Source organism: Lytechinus pictus, chromosome 16 (assembly GCF_037042905.1).
Source record: "Lytechinus pictus isolate F3 Inbred chromosome 16, Lp3.0, whole genome shotgun sequence".
Lineage (NCBI taxonomy): Eukaryota > Metazoa > Echinodermata > Echinoidea > Temnopleuroida > Toxopneustidae > Lytechinus > Lytechinus pictus.
Window position 1 is genome coordinate 2,480,700 of NC_087260.1, and position 15,900 is coordinate 2,496,599.

The 15,900-nt window shown below is 37.9% G+C and overlaps 1 protein-coding gene across 2 annotated transcripts; it reads left to right on the forward strand.

Moving 5' to 3' along the window:
- Positions 1–10,188: 10,188 nt before the first annotated feature.
- Positions 10,189–15,688, forward strand: LOC129279012 (NHL repeat-containing protein 3-like). 2 transcript variants are annotated; one of them, XR_010296099.1, is made up of 6 exons: positions 10,189–10,430; positions 10,887–11,055; positions 12,838–13,038; positions 13,633–13,846; positions 14,194–15,017; positions 15,472–15,688. XR_010296099.1 is itself a non-coding variant. In XM_054915126.2 (5 exons), the coding sequence occupies exons 1-5, from the start codon at positions 10,236–10,238 to the stop codon at positions 14,447–14,449; spliced, it is 1,035 nt and encodes a 344-aa protein (XP_054771101.2). In that variant the 5' UTR covers positions 10,189–10,235; the 3' UTR covers positions 14,450–15,229. The 2 variants fall into 2 exon arrangements, 1 of the variants encoding a protein (XP_054771101.2); XM_054915126.2 differs by lacking the exon at positions 15,472–15,688 and having other exon boundaries at positions 14,194–15,229.
- Positions 15,689–15,900: the final 212 nt, after the last annotated feature.

A 15,900-nucleotide genomic window follows, 5' to 3' on the forward strand; every position in this document is an offset into this window, starting at 1 on the left:
TGCAACGAACGTAGAGGGCAGCAACACTTTTGTCAGAGTATAACGCGACAGTGCTTCTGTATTTTTAGCCAATTGAAATAAAACAGATACAATAAACATTTTGTAACAACTTCGCCACCCAAATTAACATTTTAACCCTAGCCTAGGTAAGCACAACCTTTAACCCTGCCTTTAACTTTTTGTGCCAGCTGGAACTGAGGACTTTAACTGAATATAAGCAAATCAAAGTTTATTTCAGACATCTCCGGCCGTTTATTATAATATTTCACTAAGTTTTTATAGTTTAAAGTGGGTTTGCATTTCATTTTTCGTTTTGGGGCAGAAATTTCTGCATCTTATTCATAAATCAATAACAAATTCATGACAATAATATGAATGAATACATTTTTTGTGTATGTGATAATCGAAAAGATAAATATACTGTGTAAGACTAAAAACTAAATTATAAATAAATCATGTAAAATAGTAAGTTGGGTAAAATAGTAGGGGCCATAATAATAAGCATGCAGGAAACTGCTTGAAACAACAGAAGCTAGGAGGGAGGTGGACATGGGAATCGGAATGAAAAATATTTGTATATTGATAATGTCACGAACTTGAAATAGAAAGTATTGAAATTTAGGATCTTGATGGGGAGAGATAAAATAAAGTAATTAGGGCAAAAAACAGTACGTGCAAGTGAGTGCAAGTGCAGGTTTTACATTTTTGTATACAGAAATGACAGACTGTTTAATATTATTTGGCAAGACATTCCAAATATCTGGACCATGGTGGCGTATTGTCTATGAGTGAGCAACATTCTGGGGTTGGTTAGGTGGATATCCGTTGAATGGCGCGTTGGATAAGTATAAATATCTTTGTTGTAGACGAAAAGATTGCGAAATTGAATAGGAATAGTATTACTTGAAAATGTATACATAAATGTGGCTGTTTTGGTATGTGTCAATACATGAACCTCAATTTTCATTGTCTTTATTGTGAAATACTGGATCAGTGTGTGCAAAAAACGGAATGCATTCAGATGCGGAGTGCTTTTTTAAAGACGGAATATCGTTTCTAATACCCCCGTCATGCCCGTACTATATTGCAGTAAAAGTGGGATAAGATGAACGAATTATAAAGCATAAACAATGATTTTTTTTAGATATTATATTTCAATATCTATAAGATCCATATCCCTCTGGATGATAACATACATTACGAATGTGACTGTCCCAAGTTAAATTTGAATCAATCAAAAGATCTAGAAATTTGGTTTCTGGTTTTTCAGTGATGGGTATATCGTCAATAAAGATGTTGTAAAGAAAAGTGTGCTCAGTTTGAATGTGTTTAAAGTCACCATAAAATTCGTTTTGCTTTTATTTAGGGAGAGTTTGTTAGCTCTAAACCACGTCGATAATTTTTTCAATTCTAAATTAAGTGTTGGAACAAGTATATCTAAATCTTTATGCGAATAGAAGACATTTGTATCATCTGCAAATAAAACAAACGTTAATTCTCCAGATGCCTTCACAATGTCATAGTGAGGAACATAAAATAAATCCTTGTGGTACTCCACATTTCAACGTGCAAATATTATAAAGATGATTTAGATTTGAAACAAACATAATGGCGTCGATTGCTAAAGTAATCTTTGAACCAAGCGAGAACCACCCCCCTAATTCATTAATTTACAAAGTAAAATGTGATGATCCATTGTATCGAATGCTTTCGATAAATCCATAAAAACCCGACCAGTGTGTTCCCGTTTAGATAAAGAATCAGAAATGATGTCAAATAATTGTTAAATTGCAAGATCCGTTGAGTGATTATCTCTGAAACCATATATATTGATTAGAATCAATGAATTGTTACTGTTAAAAAAAAAAAGAATATAACCGCTTTTACCTTTTGATACTTGTTTCTTCAACGGCGCGCTATGCTGAAGTACTTAGGGCAAGAAAACAAGTTAAAAGTGAAGATAACTCTAAATAAATCTTCCTCTAGGTAAAGTCCATGTGTTCTTCATGATTAACGTCTATAAATATTTCCAAGTTCTGCGCAAAACATTTTTCATGAACTTTTAAAAGGTATAGTGGTGCTCACTCAAGCGGAAAGATTTTCAACAGTTATGTCGTCATTTGCTTAAAGAGATATGTGAATGTTTAATTTGGAAAAAGCTTCAGGATATTACAAATATGTAATTTTACAGGATTATTTCTAAGTGTAATTTTTTTATACCCACTGTATAAATGGTATAAGATAAGATAGAATAAGACAAAATAAGATATTTTTAAGATAACATAAGACAATTCTATCACAAAATGTTTTTCTCCCAGTTTAGGGTTTTCCTCAAACGAAAGCATTTGAACAACTAACTAAGTTTATTCCCCCCCCTAAATGATAGGCCTATATTTTAGGCGGATCGGGAGGGGGGGGGGGGGGGCTGGGGTATAGACCCATATTATATTGGAGCGGGTCAAGAAGAATGAAATAGGAAGACTTGGCAATTAATAAGAAAGAAAAATAATCGCAATAAACAAAATTTCGGTCAAGTTGCCTGGTCATTAGGATATAACATTTTAATTTTAAGTAAAGGAGAGGTTTGTAAGATTTTTTTTCTTTCGAAAAGATCATCTTGACTGTCAATTGACTGTAGGCCCTAAGGCCGCTTCCTTTTTTATTGGTATGAGTAATAACAATATTACTAAAGTAATTTTTGTTTTTGCTTCGTCCTCCCAAAAATGCAAAAAAAAAAAAAAAAAAAATCAAATTTCAGTAACCCCCCGTCATGTAGGCCTGAATTTAATCAACCCTTACATAGCCATTTACCTATGCTCGTTAGAAATAACACGGTATGTAACAAATAATAAGCGCATGCATGCTTACAAAAGTAACTGTCTGTACCTAGGATTTTTCACAGGGGGGGGGGCAAAATCAGCCGCCAAAAAATTTGACAAGCAAAAAAAAAAAAAAAAAAAAAAAGGTCTTCAATAAAAAAAATGAAGGTTTTCGTACCAAAAAAAAAATTGACAAGCAAAAAAAAAAAAAAAAAAAAAAAAAAAGGTCTTCAAGCTCATCAGGGGGGGGGGGGGCAATAAAGGTCTTCAAGCTCGTCAGGGGGGGGGGGGGGCAAAAAAGGTATTTTAAGCTCGTCAGGGGGGGCAGGTATATGAGTTTTGTATGGGTTGTGGCTCGTCAGGGGGGGCAGGTATATGACTTTTGTATGGGTTGTGGCTCGTCAGGGGGGGGGGCAGAGTGCCCCCCCTGCCCCCCCCCCCCCGTAGGTACGCTAGTGACTTCAGAATAATTACTTTTTCTTTTATAAACTTTCATTCAAATTGTTTCTTTAATTAGAGCTAATGGGGAAGATCATGATGTATATCACAAAGCATAACTACCACTTCCTGATGATTAGACAAAATTGATATTGATTCTTATAACAACGTGTTATGCATTTGTTAAACCCAGTTTCCACTGTCACGATTGAAAAAACGGTGGTCTTAATCGTGGAGTAATAGTAGTGATCGTATCAGAAAGTATAAGCAAAGAGTTACAATTGATCCAATCAATCGTAATTCTATGGAAATCCATCAGTATCATAATTTTTTTACACATGAAATTTGTAAAATGTCCCTTGTACACAAAGGAGAACACACCAAATTGTCAAGAAATCAATGAATTTATGGGTATACATTCATATTATGAATGTATACCCATAAATTCATTGATTTCTTGACAATTTGGTGTGTTCTCCTTTGTATACAAGGGACATTTTACAAATTTCATATTATCTAAAAAAAAATTGAACAAACATGCATTTTATAATTATGTTGACTTTGCTGGCTTTCCATAGTTGCGATTGATTGGATCAATCCATAGAGATGTATACTAATTACGCGTTATTAGTATATATCTCTATGGATCAATCGCAACTCTTTGTAAGATGGCCCCCAGGTCTATCGAGGCAATCGCCCCCGGGGGGGGGGGGGGCATTTCCATTGACGAGTGGATACCGTGCGTGACCAAAGAGGATGTAATTTTTACACCAACACTACATGTTTAGTGTCCTGTGGGGGATGGTGCGGTCCTGGGAAACTTACTCATAAGTTGTTTGTTTGTTTTCTTCTCTAATGTAATTGTAACTCAAATGTGCATATACTCATACTGGGGGAAAACAGGATTGCTAGCTGCTAATGCTGGAGCTGTCGCTGTACTTGTTTCGGGGGTCAAAGTAAGTCAAGGTACCGAACAAGTATGTTTCAAATATTTGTTAAGGGTAGGGTTTCACACGCCAATACTTGTTAAGGTGTGTATTTTCAGAACATGGAATAAGATTGTTCTTTTCGAAACCCCATGTCCACGCGTGATATCCTTTCGTCATTTGAAAGTACCCCCCTCTCCCTCCGGGTATTGATCGTAGACAAATTTTGAATGATTAAAAAAAAACGCGACCAGTTACCATGGTTATGAAAGGCTAATCGTAGGGCTCGTTATAGTTCGCACGATAGTGAGAACGAGGTATTACAGACAAAAAATTAATATTTTAAAAAGTGCATTCAGTTGTCTGCCCACTGAGCCCAGAGTAAATTTTGCTCTCCCGTTACTTTTTGTTCATATATACCATGATACCGTATATTACACATTTTAAAGGGATGGTCCGGGCTGAAAGTATTTATAGCTTAATGAATAGAGTAGAATTCACTGAGAAAAATCCAGAAAATTTCATCAAAATCGGATAACAAATAATAAAGTTATTGAATTTTAAAGTTTAGCAATATTTTGTGAAAACAGCCGTCATGAATATTCATTAGGTGGGCTGATGATGTCACATCCCCACTTGTTCTTTTGTATTTTATTATATGAAATTAGGTTTATTCAAAAATTTTCCTCCAAGAACTAAAAAAATTTGATTGACAACTGATTTAGTGCATTAGATATTTATTCCTGCAACTTATTTCATTACAAGGGAGACATGTTATTCACACAAGTATGAAATAATGAAAAAATTATGATTTTATGTAATAACATAAGAAAACGGAAAGTGGGGATATGGGGCCCGCTGGGAGAACAGTTTTCGGAACTGAAGTGGCTACCCTGGGTAAATATACCTGTATTATTATTATTATTATTATTATCACTGTATTCACAAAATATTGCTAAACCTTAAACTTCAATAACTTTATTATTTGTTATCCGATTTTGATGGAATTTTCGGCATTTTGCTCAGCGAATTCTAGTCTATGTATTACGGAATAAAAATTTTCAGCCCGGACCATCCCAATATGCTAGCATATATTTGACAAACTGTTTGCTGCAGGCTTCTTGGATACCCTAAATTTCAGTCGAGAGACGAACAGACATGCTTTCACAAAATAAAACAGCTCACCTAGAAATATTGAAATTTTGTTTATTAAAATCGAATAACATGATTTTACGAAGTCCCGATATGCTTGTATATTTTCAAGGTATCAAACAACAATATATTATATTTGATTGTTTTCTTTCCTCATTATCAACATTCAAATATTAATTTTTCCTGATCTTTTATTGGGGCAAACAATAATCCCCGAAAAGATGTTAGCATGTCAAAACATAATTGCCATTTACTACAGCTCCTCTTCTATAGATCAGTCACAACGAGTTCACTCAAACAATTTTAAATTGATATTTTCATTATTCAAGACTCGCATGTGACGAACTTCTAGTTTAAATAACATTATAAAAACATCATTTTACCATGTCGAGCAATCCGATTTACGAGCATTAAGATTGTTATGAACAACAATATTGTATGATGTATAATGATGTATGGGGAAGGGGGCACTCACCGAAACTGTTGTCGAGCAAACAAAAGTCTTCAAAACTACATCAATAAACGCAAAAGTTTCGATTGATCAGATTTACCATGGACCATAATGATTTACCATATATCAACGTATTAATAGATATTTTAACGAGTGTAACCCCTATAGAAATTTAGCATCAAGCAATACGAAGCCAAAATATTATTTTACGTCAGTGGCAAAGTGGCTCTCTCTCTTCTTACAAGTTGACAAATAAGGGTATAAAAGTTCCGGGTCCCAGACTTAAAAAAAAGATCTCGTCTTTTTTTACCTCCTTTTCTCAATAAAATCTTGGGGCGATCGCCCCTGCCCCCCTTTCCCTTGGAGCTGACCCTGATTCACCCTAAAATCGAGACTAAAACTTTGGTAAAGAGATACCCTTAATGCGATATTAAACTAATGAACACCGCCTATCTCTGCTTCAATTTCCTAAAATATGTCTTATGGGGCATTGCACTCCCAAATGCCCGTATGGTATCGCGTCTCAATCATAACCCGATCAGCAAAAACAACCCCTTAATTTGATCTGTTAAGTGTCACCCCGGGTAATTTTTCCAGCCTCCATGCCCCCCTCACAATTACCCTCACAATTAAAATAATCCTGGTGCCAACCCTGGAAAGTGTGTTGTCGACTTTAATTGCCGAGGCTCTTCCCATTCCTTGATTCCAGTTTACATCCGTTATTATTGCACAATAGTATTTTGCTATGTCGGGTAAGCCTTCTTAAGGTAAGCTTTTTGTTTGACATATTCAGTATGTTTATCAGCTTGAAAATATTTCAAATGAGTTGCCGAAGCTCTTCCCATTCCTTGATAAGTGTTTGTGCTGATGAAGAACAAGCCCCCATCCTGTTGCTATGAGCTGCTTCTCTATTGGGGGTCATTTCCTGACTGACATGATTTACATTATTTCCAGTCCTTTGTGGGCTCACTTGACTTCCAGAATTGATAGAGAGAGTTTCTTCCAAGGCTTCGGACGGCGATGGTAGGCATTGCGCCATACCCTGCTGGTGGATGGAAATTATCCTAGGGGTAAGAAGGGTCGTAGAGGGCGTCATACTTCTATAGCTCGCAAGAGCTTTCCGATTACAATGCATGTCCAGTGGCACACGGAGTCTTCCCTCTGGATCACGATAGGCAAACATGGTTGGAGACCCTGGCAGAGAGCGTGGCTGTACCTCCACTAAAGAATCGCCGTCAGCATACGAACTTCGCCGGTGAGTTCGAATGACTGCCAGATCTTTCATAATATCCTGTGGAATCTCCGAAGGATCCTCGTTCCTCGGACGCGGCGAAGCTCGAGGTGGATTCGGTGGATACTGGTCAATTCTTGATCTTTTGCGGTGTGTTCGTGTTGCCTTGATCTTCGGACAGTACTTGTCAGGTGGAAACAATCTTCTAGGCTTCAAGCCATCGTTGTGGCCTGAAAATTCTAGTGATGACAGATAATCCAAAGATGTGACTGACGCGCCAGACCTAGATTCACCACCGTTAGAAATGTGTGTAGGACCCTTCGACGTCATCGCCCCTGCAACGCAGCCATCATGTCGGGTTCCTTCGAGGATGTAAGATATTGCCTTGCTACCAGGTAGATCTAAGGCAGCATCAGGGTTAGTGGAGTTCCTCAGGGACATCGTCACGGAGGCTGGGTCTTCCGCCGTCAAAGGAGACCCCAGAGCTGGATGAGTGTCCAAAGGTTTGCATTGGGACAGCTCGTTTGAATCAAGTCGATTTGTATGATGATGTTGTTTTGTTGGAGTTCTAAACAAAGTTGGCATCTCCAGAGCATGCGTGGTATCCGCGGCCTCGACCTTTCCTGTTATCATTAGATATCAATAATCAATATAAATGATATTGATATGGATTGCCCTTTTGGACTTCGATACTATTTGAACATTCGAATCTTTATTTTTGTGTAATAACAAATATCATCGTCTCTAGATTCTTTGTGAAAACTTGAATTGATCGTTCAATACTTTAAATGCCTTTCTCGACAATGATGATAATATACATTTTGTTCCTTAATAAAACTACGAATGAGAGATATCAATAAAGGGAGCTAGGTTATTGGCTTAGTCGGCATTCAAAGCGTTTGCCTGATGTGCAACCTAGCCTACTATCTTTGGTTGATCGACTAGAGGCTGATCCAGGATTTTCCAACAGAAGGGGGTGATTTTTTACATAAAAAAATAACAAGCCACTCCCCCGGCCCCCCCCCAAAAAAAAAGAGGCCTTCAATCCCAATTAATAGTGATTTATGTCAGGAGAATTATTTCACACGCAAAAAAGTACTCACCTGCGTATGCACGACATATCCCCCTACCAATTTATTATGGCTCTCAACGGGGGGGGGGGGGGGGAGGTTGCCCAGTCTGGATCCGCCAGTGATCGTGACCACACTGGGCCGATGTAGACTGAAGCATTATAAACTTAGCCTACCCATGCTTTGTTTCTATAGAGACAGATTGTGGTGGAAAACACTCCTCGGATAGGACGTTGATAGCGGAGAGTAACCGCCTGTCAATCCAGGAAACCCCGGTAAAGTGGTTCAAAGGCATTCATCTTCAGGACTGCAGGATGTTTCAGCAGAGAAGCAGGTAGAGGAATTTGATTTCAACCCCAATTCATAGTCCCTCCTTTAAAAAAAAATTGACTCTCGTGGAGTCTCATCCAACAAAGCTCACAAAAAAGGAAGGGGGATACTTACCATTTTTATTCCGTAGAAAAGGAAACGATTCCTTTGTCAGCTCCCAATCATACCCCTCATCGGCTGAAATCTCTCCCTTTGAAAGCAATGAAATAAATATTTTCCATTTTAGACACTCTGAGACTGGGTATAATTATTAATGTCATTATTAGACCCTAGCCCTGCATTCTAAGTTGTAGGATGGGGATTGGATTGGGTGTCCGGAAACTTAATATTATTGAGGCTCTCTTTTGTCTTTGGACTTTGGATTAAACATATTGAACTGAAAAAATAATTGAATAATCTAGATCCAATCGTAATCAGTAGGCATATTCGGCTATTATTTTGTTCTCTATGATAATATCACCAAGACTGTAGGTATACACTTTGCATATAGTTCTACTCAAAATTATAGAAACTTTGATTATATGCCACTGTATGCCCTAGTATAATCCAGAGACATATCGAGTAAATTTCACCAAAGTCACATAGAGAGATCTTTTCTCGCTTTGTGACTTTGGTGAAAGTTACTCGAATAATTTCGGGCATTTCATGTGGCAGCCTCGAAAAGCAGCCTTTCTCATCAAAATCTCAGAATCGCGTGTAAAGTGAATGGGTGCGCAGACACCCCCCCCCCCTCCTTCACAACTTTCACCAAAGTCACATGCCGCAGGGGCCGAGGAACGTCTTTTTTTTTTTGGGGGGGGGGGTGCTGACCATGCAAAAAATCATAATCAGATGGTCATGTTTACATTGCTGTACACGGTCTTGTAAAAAAGTGAGGGGCAGAAACCCCAGCAGCCCCCCCCCCCGTTTCCGCTGTCCCTGTACCGTATATAGGCCGAAGTTAATGAGCTAGGCGAATTATGCAACATTTAAGATTGATTCTTGAAGTCTCAATGTCTATAAAATATCAACTCTGTATGACCAACTGCTTAACCTTTTTATTGCAAAGCCCTTTACAATAAAAATACATTCGGGGTCTACTTACAATCAGCTCTTCAAATTGGCGAATCAGCAGCTCTCTTTCTGATGAATCATCGAAGATAAGTGAATCCGTTTCCCACAACTCTGGAAAATGCATCATCAGGCCAATGAAAACGTCGATTTGGGCTCTTTCCCGTTATCAAATTTCTATTCTTATTCTTTTTTTTTTCCAAAGTTGTGGGGGCAAGCTCTGTCTTATAAGTTAAAAGGATACTGGGACATAAATTTCACAAATGGATGCAATTAGATTGAGACGTTCTGGACAGGGTCAAGACGACGGAACAGAATTATGAAAACATCGACCACGTGCTCATGTTTATAAACTTTCACGTTGCTATAGTTACGCGCTTGTATGAGGCGCGCCAAAACTGGCCTTTTACTAGTTGCGTAATTCAACAATGCATTGTGATGTCAGCTTTACTTGTATAGAGTTTCGTCCAGTTTCGCCTGAAATGATCCGTGACGTGATAAATGCATATTAAATTATTACATCTGTCTAAACGTCTTTGAAGTACAAATTTTAGGGACATTGAGATCGCAAAAAAAAAGTTTCGATCACAGTAATCAATCTGAAAGAAAATGTTAAACTTTCTTGAACAGTCAGTCAGAGGCGCACGTTTGTTTTGTTACCAGTGGGGGGAAAAGCCCCGCCCACTTCATCGTCGGTCAGGTGACAGGCCTCCTGGCCTATGAGATCACATGACAATACAACAACAACGACAATCATGACAATACAGAATGGAGATCCTTATCGGTTTCTCGTTATTCGTATCTGCCACAGTGCTTGTGTTTAGCGTTGAATCGAATTGTTTTCATCTGGGCAGCAAATATTATAAACTAGATCCAACGTGGCCGATTGACAGCGAAGCATTCCAGGGAGAAGTCTTCAGCGCTGCAATTGACGACGTCAAAGGAGAGGTTTATGTGTCACAGGTACGTCTTCAGTCCCTCGTGTTGAGTTTTGTGTATTGTGGAATTCGTCATGAGGCTTTAACTGCGAATCTGAAAGTTTTGCCCGAGTGACTCGTAGAGTCGTACTAGTTTTGCATGACATTGGCTTAATTACATCTCGCTTTTGAAGAAGAAGAAGTTGAGGAAAATTGGGAAGAACGAGATAGCAAAGAAACTATGTGTTATATATTTTGCATCCTATTTTATTTTTAATCCTTCATTATTATTTTTGCATATTTTGTTTCGCTTTTGTCCTTGAAAAAAAATGTCAACATGAAATGAACGTGATGAGTCAATTGTTTCGTTTTTGAAAAATAGATCAAGACGTATGCATGAACGTGGCATGATGATTGATTGTTGAATGGAAAATGTACAATAATGAAAGATAAGCTTCATCATAAATCCACATCAGTTATGAATTATTTTCTTGTTTTGTAGAGAGGTGATGATATACCTCATGTCCTTGTGTTCGACATTGGAGTCGGCAAACTCCTTCGGAACTTCACCTACAAGGATAGCAGTACACTTCAGGACATTCATGGCATGAGATGGCAATTCAATGAAACCAACCAGCAAGGCTATGTCTGGGTGACGGATGTAGGCAATGGTATGTTGAAAAAAAATGTGTAGAGTTGTGGAAATTTTTGATTATTTACATTTGAATCAAAGAGGCAGTCGTTATGTTAACATGAAATAGTGTGCGTAGAAAGAAATACCAAGCATCTTACAGAAGATATCTGTTGTGTAATTGTTATAATCATTATCATCATCATTGTCATCCTCATTATTATTATTATTTTATTATTATTATTATTATTATTTTATTCATATTTATTATTTTAAGTTTTATTATCACAGCTATTATTATCATTATTATTATTATCTATTATCTATTATTATTAACTATTATTATGATCATAATCATCATCATTATCATCTCTGATATGTTTAAGAAAGATGCAGGATGCTATGAAATGATCAGGTGGGAGCTTTGAGTCATAGGCAATAAGAACAGCTTGGGTGAAATTGTAATTGTAGTTAACAGCTGCTGTATTAGAAAAATGCTCCAGATACCATCGATGATCTTTTGATATCTCCTTGATTTTCAGTATGAAATCATCTCTGATATGTTTAAGAACGATGCAGGATGCTATAAAATGATCAGGTGTCTCATCTTCAAGCTTACAGAGAGGACAAAGGGAGTTCATACACTTTCCGATCTTGCATCTTCTTGCCTGTACTAGATATGTCCCAGAAAGGAGTTGTGCTCTATACATTAACGCTTGTCTAAAGCCATCCTGGATTGGACCGGGAGGATAGAGTACCTCCACATTGACTTCTGATTTTCCCATCCAATACTTCAGGAAAGATTTCTGGGATATTCCTCTGTCCACTTGTTCTCTCACAGCAGTATGAACTTTATTTTTGGCCACCTGCTTCCATTGCTGGTATGAAGGTGTCGATTCAAGTAGCGAGTTCAAGTCAGGCAGTTGGTATTTAAGCAGTAGATCCTTCAAAGCTCTAATAAAAGGAGTGAGGAGGGCAAAGGCATGGAGAAAGGTCTTGAGTTCAAAACGTCCATGGCTCAGGCTGATAACATGTCCCAGTAGAAGGAGTCTGTTCAACTCTATTTGACGGGAGATAGGAATGAGGCCAGTCAGCAGGAAAACTATCTCATCTGGTGCAGTCAATGGGACACCGATGAGACTGACATTTATCTAACTTCTGGAACATTGCCTTTGTAAGTTTCAAAACTTCGCCTCCATAAAGCATTCGTGGGATGCAGAATGTCAGCCAGAGTTTGGCAACAAGCAATGGAACAAGACCTCCAGTGTAAGCTCCTGTACCCGACATGGCAAAGTAGGTGTGTAGACCTTTCTTGATGATATTGTCAGTCGGATCAAGGCGGGCTCCAGATTTCTTGATGCCAAGATGAGTGTATGCTTCAACTTGAGGAATCACTTCTCCATCCATTTCCAAGGAAATACTTGACGTAGATTTCTTTCCAGGAGTGTAAACAACAACTGCACTTTTGGATGGATTGATGTGGTATTTCCATTCAGCAGCATATAAAGATGTGACCTGAATCATCTCCTTCATCTCTACTTCGGAATTACTGACTAGTGCCACATCATCGGCCAAGACTATAATTCCTGAGTACCTGTTGTTAATTGAGCAGCCCAATCTCTGATTAATCCATCAATAAAGGCAGTGTACATGATAGGTGAGAGGACACCCCCTTGCCAAACACCTTGTGTGACTGGAATTATCATCATTATTATAATAAAACCTACATCCCCAAGTCATTTATTATTGTACTTTCAAATTTAACTTTTTACTGTTATAGAAATAAATCTGTCAAAAGTGTGAATCTATCAATTATATCTAGGGCCTCATGGGTATACTGTCAAACGGCTTTTACCGGACGGAACGCTTGATCTTACGATGGGTGTGGCTGGCAAGGCTGGTACCTCCCTGCATCCTCTCATGTTTGGAAATGTTGCTGATGTTGCAATCAATAAAGAGGGCATCCTTTACGTTGCAGATGGTGATGGAGGAGTCAACAATAGAGTTGTTAAAGTGGAATTGAGTAAGTTTTACTTTCTTCAATTTTTAAGAAAATACATTTTGATTCTGTTAAATGCTGGTCTTTACCTATGAATAGGTATAATGATTAATAGAAAATAAATGGAGGTAGAGATACAGATAATTAAAAAGAAAACAAAAACAAGTGCACACCTAGTTGCCAAGAATGCATATAGAATTTTCATTTATTTTAATGCAGGATAAAAGAACATTGCCGATTGAATGCCTTGCTCGTGGGAATAGGTGCCGCAGCCAGTAAATCAAACCTCGGACTATCCATATACAGTCAGGCGCCTTAGACCACTCGGCCACGGCACATATATAAATGAGTGAAGGAATAGTGAATAAGGAATGATGGATTACATTAATGATGGATTATAAAATGGTTTATTGAGTATTGAAACTCTTTTTTTTTTATAGAATGGAGTGGAGAAAGGACATATTATGTGTGGCCATCCAAGGTCCGATGACCATCTGTAAAGCACTTAGAGACTCCGATCCAATGTAAAAGTGGAATATTATCATTATTATTCATTGGGAAATTGATACACAGATGAATTAATAGGTCCCTATACTCTATCCGACTCTTCTTTGGCAGGGAATTCTGGCCCATTAACAATCTGGAGTGTTGGAAATAATGGCACCGCCCCTGGTCAGTTTCGCATTCCCCACAGCGTAGAGCTGGACGACGGCGGCAGGCTCTGGGTGGCTGATCGGATGAACGGGAGGCTGGAGGCCTTCGATGCCTCAACGGGAACGTTTCTGGGAAATTGGAGCTCATGCTTCTATGATGGTGAACCCTACTCTGTCAGGTAAGGAACTCCAATAGGATGCGAAAAGTCCTGTTGCTTTAAAAGTCCATGATAAGTTAGTTTTGATAAAGAAGGCAAATTAGACAAAAAATATTAGTGAATGTTAAATGAAAATCCACCAAAGAATAAAGGACCTATGAATTGTTAAAGTTTTTAATTTGCGAGCATCTCCCCATATATCATGAAATATAAATTCCATTTATCATCATAGATTATATCATATCATAACTTGTCTACCCCTTCAATCAAAAACCTATTCAGCAACAAGATCTTATATAGAAGAGATTTGCTATGAGAGTGTAAATATAATTTTGTGCCCACATTTTGTTTCTCTCTCTTGTATGTAGACTTAGCAAAGACAGAGGCCACTTCATTGTGACTCAGCTGAATTCTGACCAGATTGTGCTGGTCAAGGCTGCCCCGGGCTCTGGCCCAATAGGGGACACTTGCCATCGACTGGACACGATAGCCCTTGGTAAGGACACCAAGCCCCACCTAGTGGCCGTCAGCAAAGCAACAGGGGCATTCTTCGTTGGTGAGCTCGGCAGTCAGTCATGCCAAAAATTTGTGCCAATTTTACAAAATAATCTCTGGGTCCCATAACACATAGGTTGGCAATATACCATACGCTTGATTTTCATGATTGATTATACATTGTATTGTAGCCAATGTAATCAATCATAAAAAGATGTTCTACGATCATTGCTATCCTTTGAGTCACTGGCGGATCCAGGGTGGAGGGGGTCACATTCAGCTCATGCCCCCCCCCCATTTTGAGTGGTTGAGAGTCATTATCAACATTTTTAATTTAAATACCTATGCCATTTTACCCAAGTGTGCCCCCCCCCCCTCCGTTTTAAAAGCAAGGACCTTTTTTTGCGCTTCTCAGATTTTTTGCAGAAGAAATACTAGTATGACCTTAAATTTCTGGTGAAATCCTTTTTCTTTTTCTTGTTGCTTGTCAAATTTTCATCAGGAAAATGTGCCCCCCCCCCCTTTGGAAAATCCTGGATCCGCCCCTGCTTTTAGTTACGGCCCATGATCATGGGCCCTGTTGCATAGCAACTTATTCTTCCAATGGTATTTCCATAGGTAACCTGCCACCCAAACCAACAAAAGTCACCCAAAATAAACTTAGAGATTTTTATTGAGCTTGAAGAACTGATATACAGTGCGTCCCAGAAAAAACGAAACCGAGATTTAGCAATGATTTATCATAACTTAATCATAAATACAATAGACAAATGACCAACCAATTTAAAGCTTAGAATCTCCTCTATCATCTGAAATTACTTAGATTATTTCTCATTCACGCATGAGTGAGCAAAAACAATTTGAAGAGGGGATACCAAAAAGTCACTTGGCGGGCTGTATCTGGGTTTCAAAAAGAAAACCACATTTTTAGAAAATTCAATATCTGCTCTTTAATTTGATACCTCAATTACAGAAAATGGTCAAGAAATAACAAAGTTCTGGTTATTTGAAATAAGGCTTGAATTTCAATAATTTCATAAAATGAAGTGGTTTTCACCGGTTTCCCACAGAAGCTATAGCACAGTTAACAAAAGACTTAATGCATGGCTGATCGTCAACAAAACGGAGTGTCGAGTGAGTTTGAACGCTAGCCTGTAAAACCTCTTCATTTTATGAAATTATTGAAATTCAAGCCTTATTTCAAATAGCAAGAACTTTGTTATTTCTTGACCATTTTCTTTTATTGAGGTATCAAATTAAAGAGCAGATATTGAATTTTTTTTTAATGAATTTTCTACACTACTAGTATCCAAAAAAATTGTATCTTGCTTTTTATTCAACTTTACAACTTCAAATTTTGGCAATATATGGGAGAAGATTTACTTTTTCAAGTACACTTATTTTCTAATTTTGAATTTTGAAGACAAAATTAATATTTTAGGTATTTACAAACAACCTTCCGTACAGCCTTATTGTTAGATTTGGGGTGGCTGATCACACTCACTGTTTGAGATTGGAAGACAAAAAGCGAACTGAATCACTGTGACCCGTTTGTCTCTCCTCATGATATGAACCTTGAT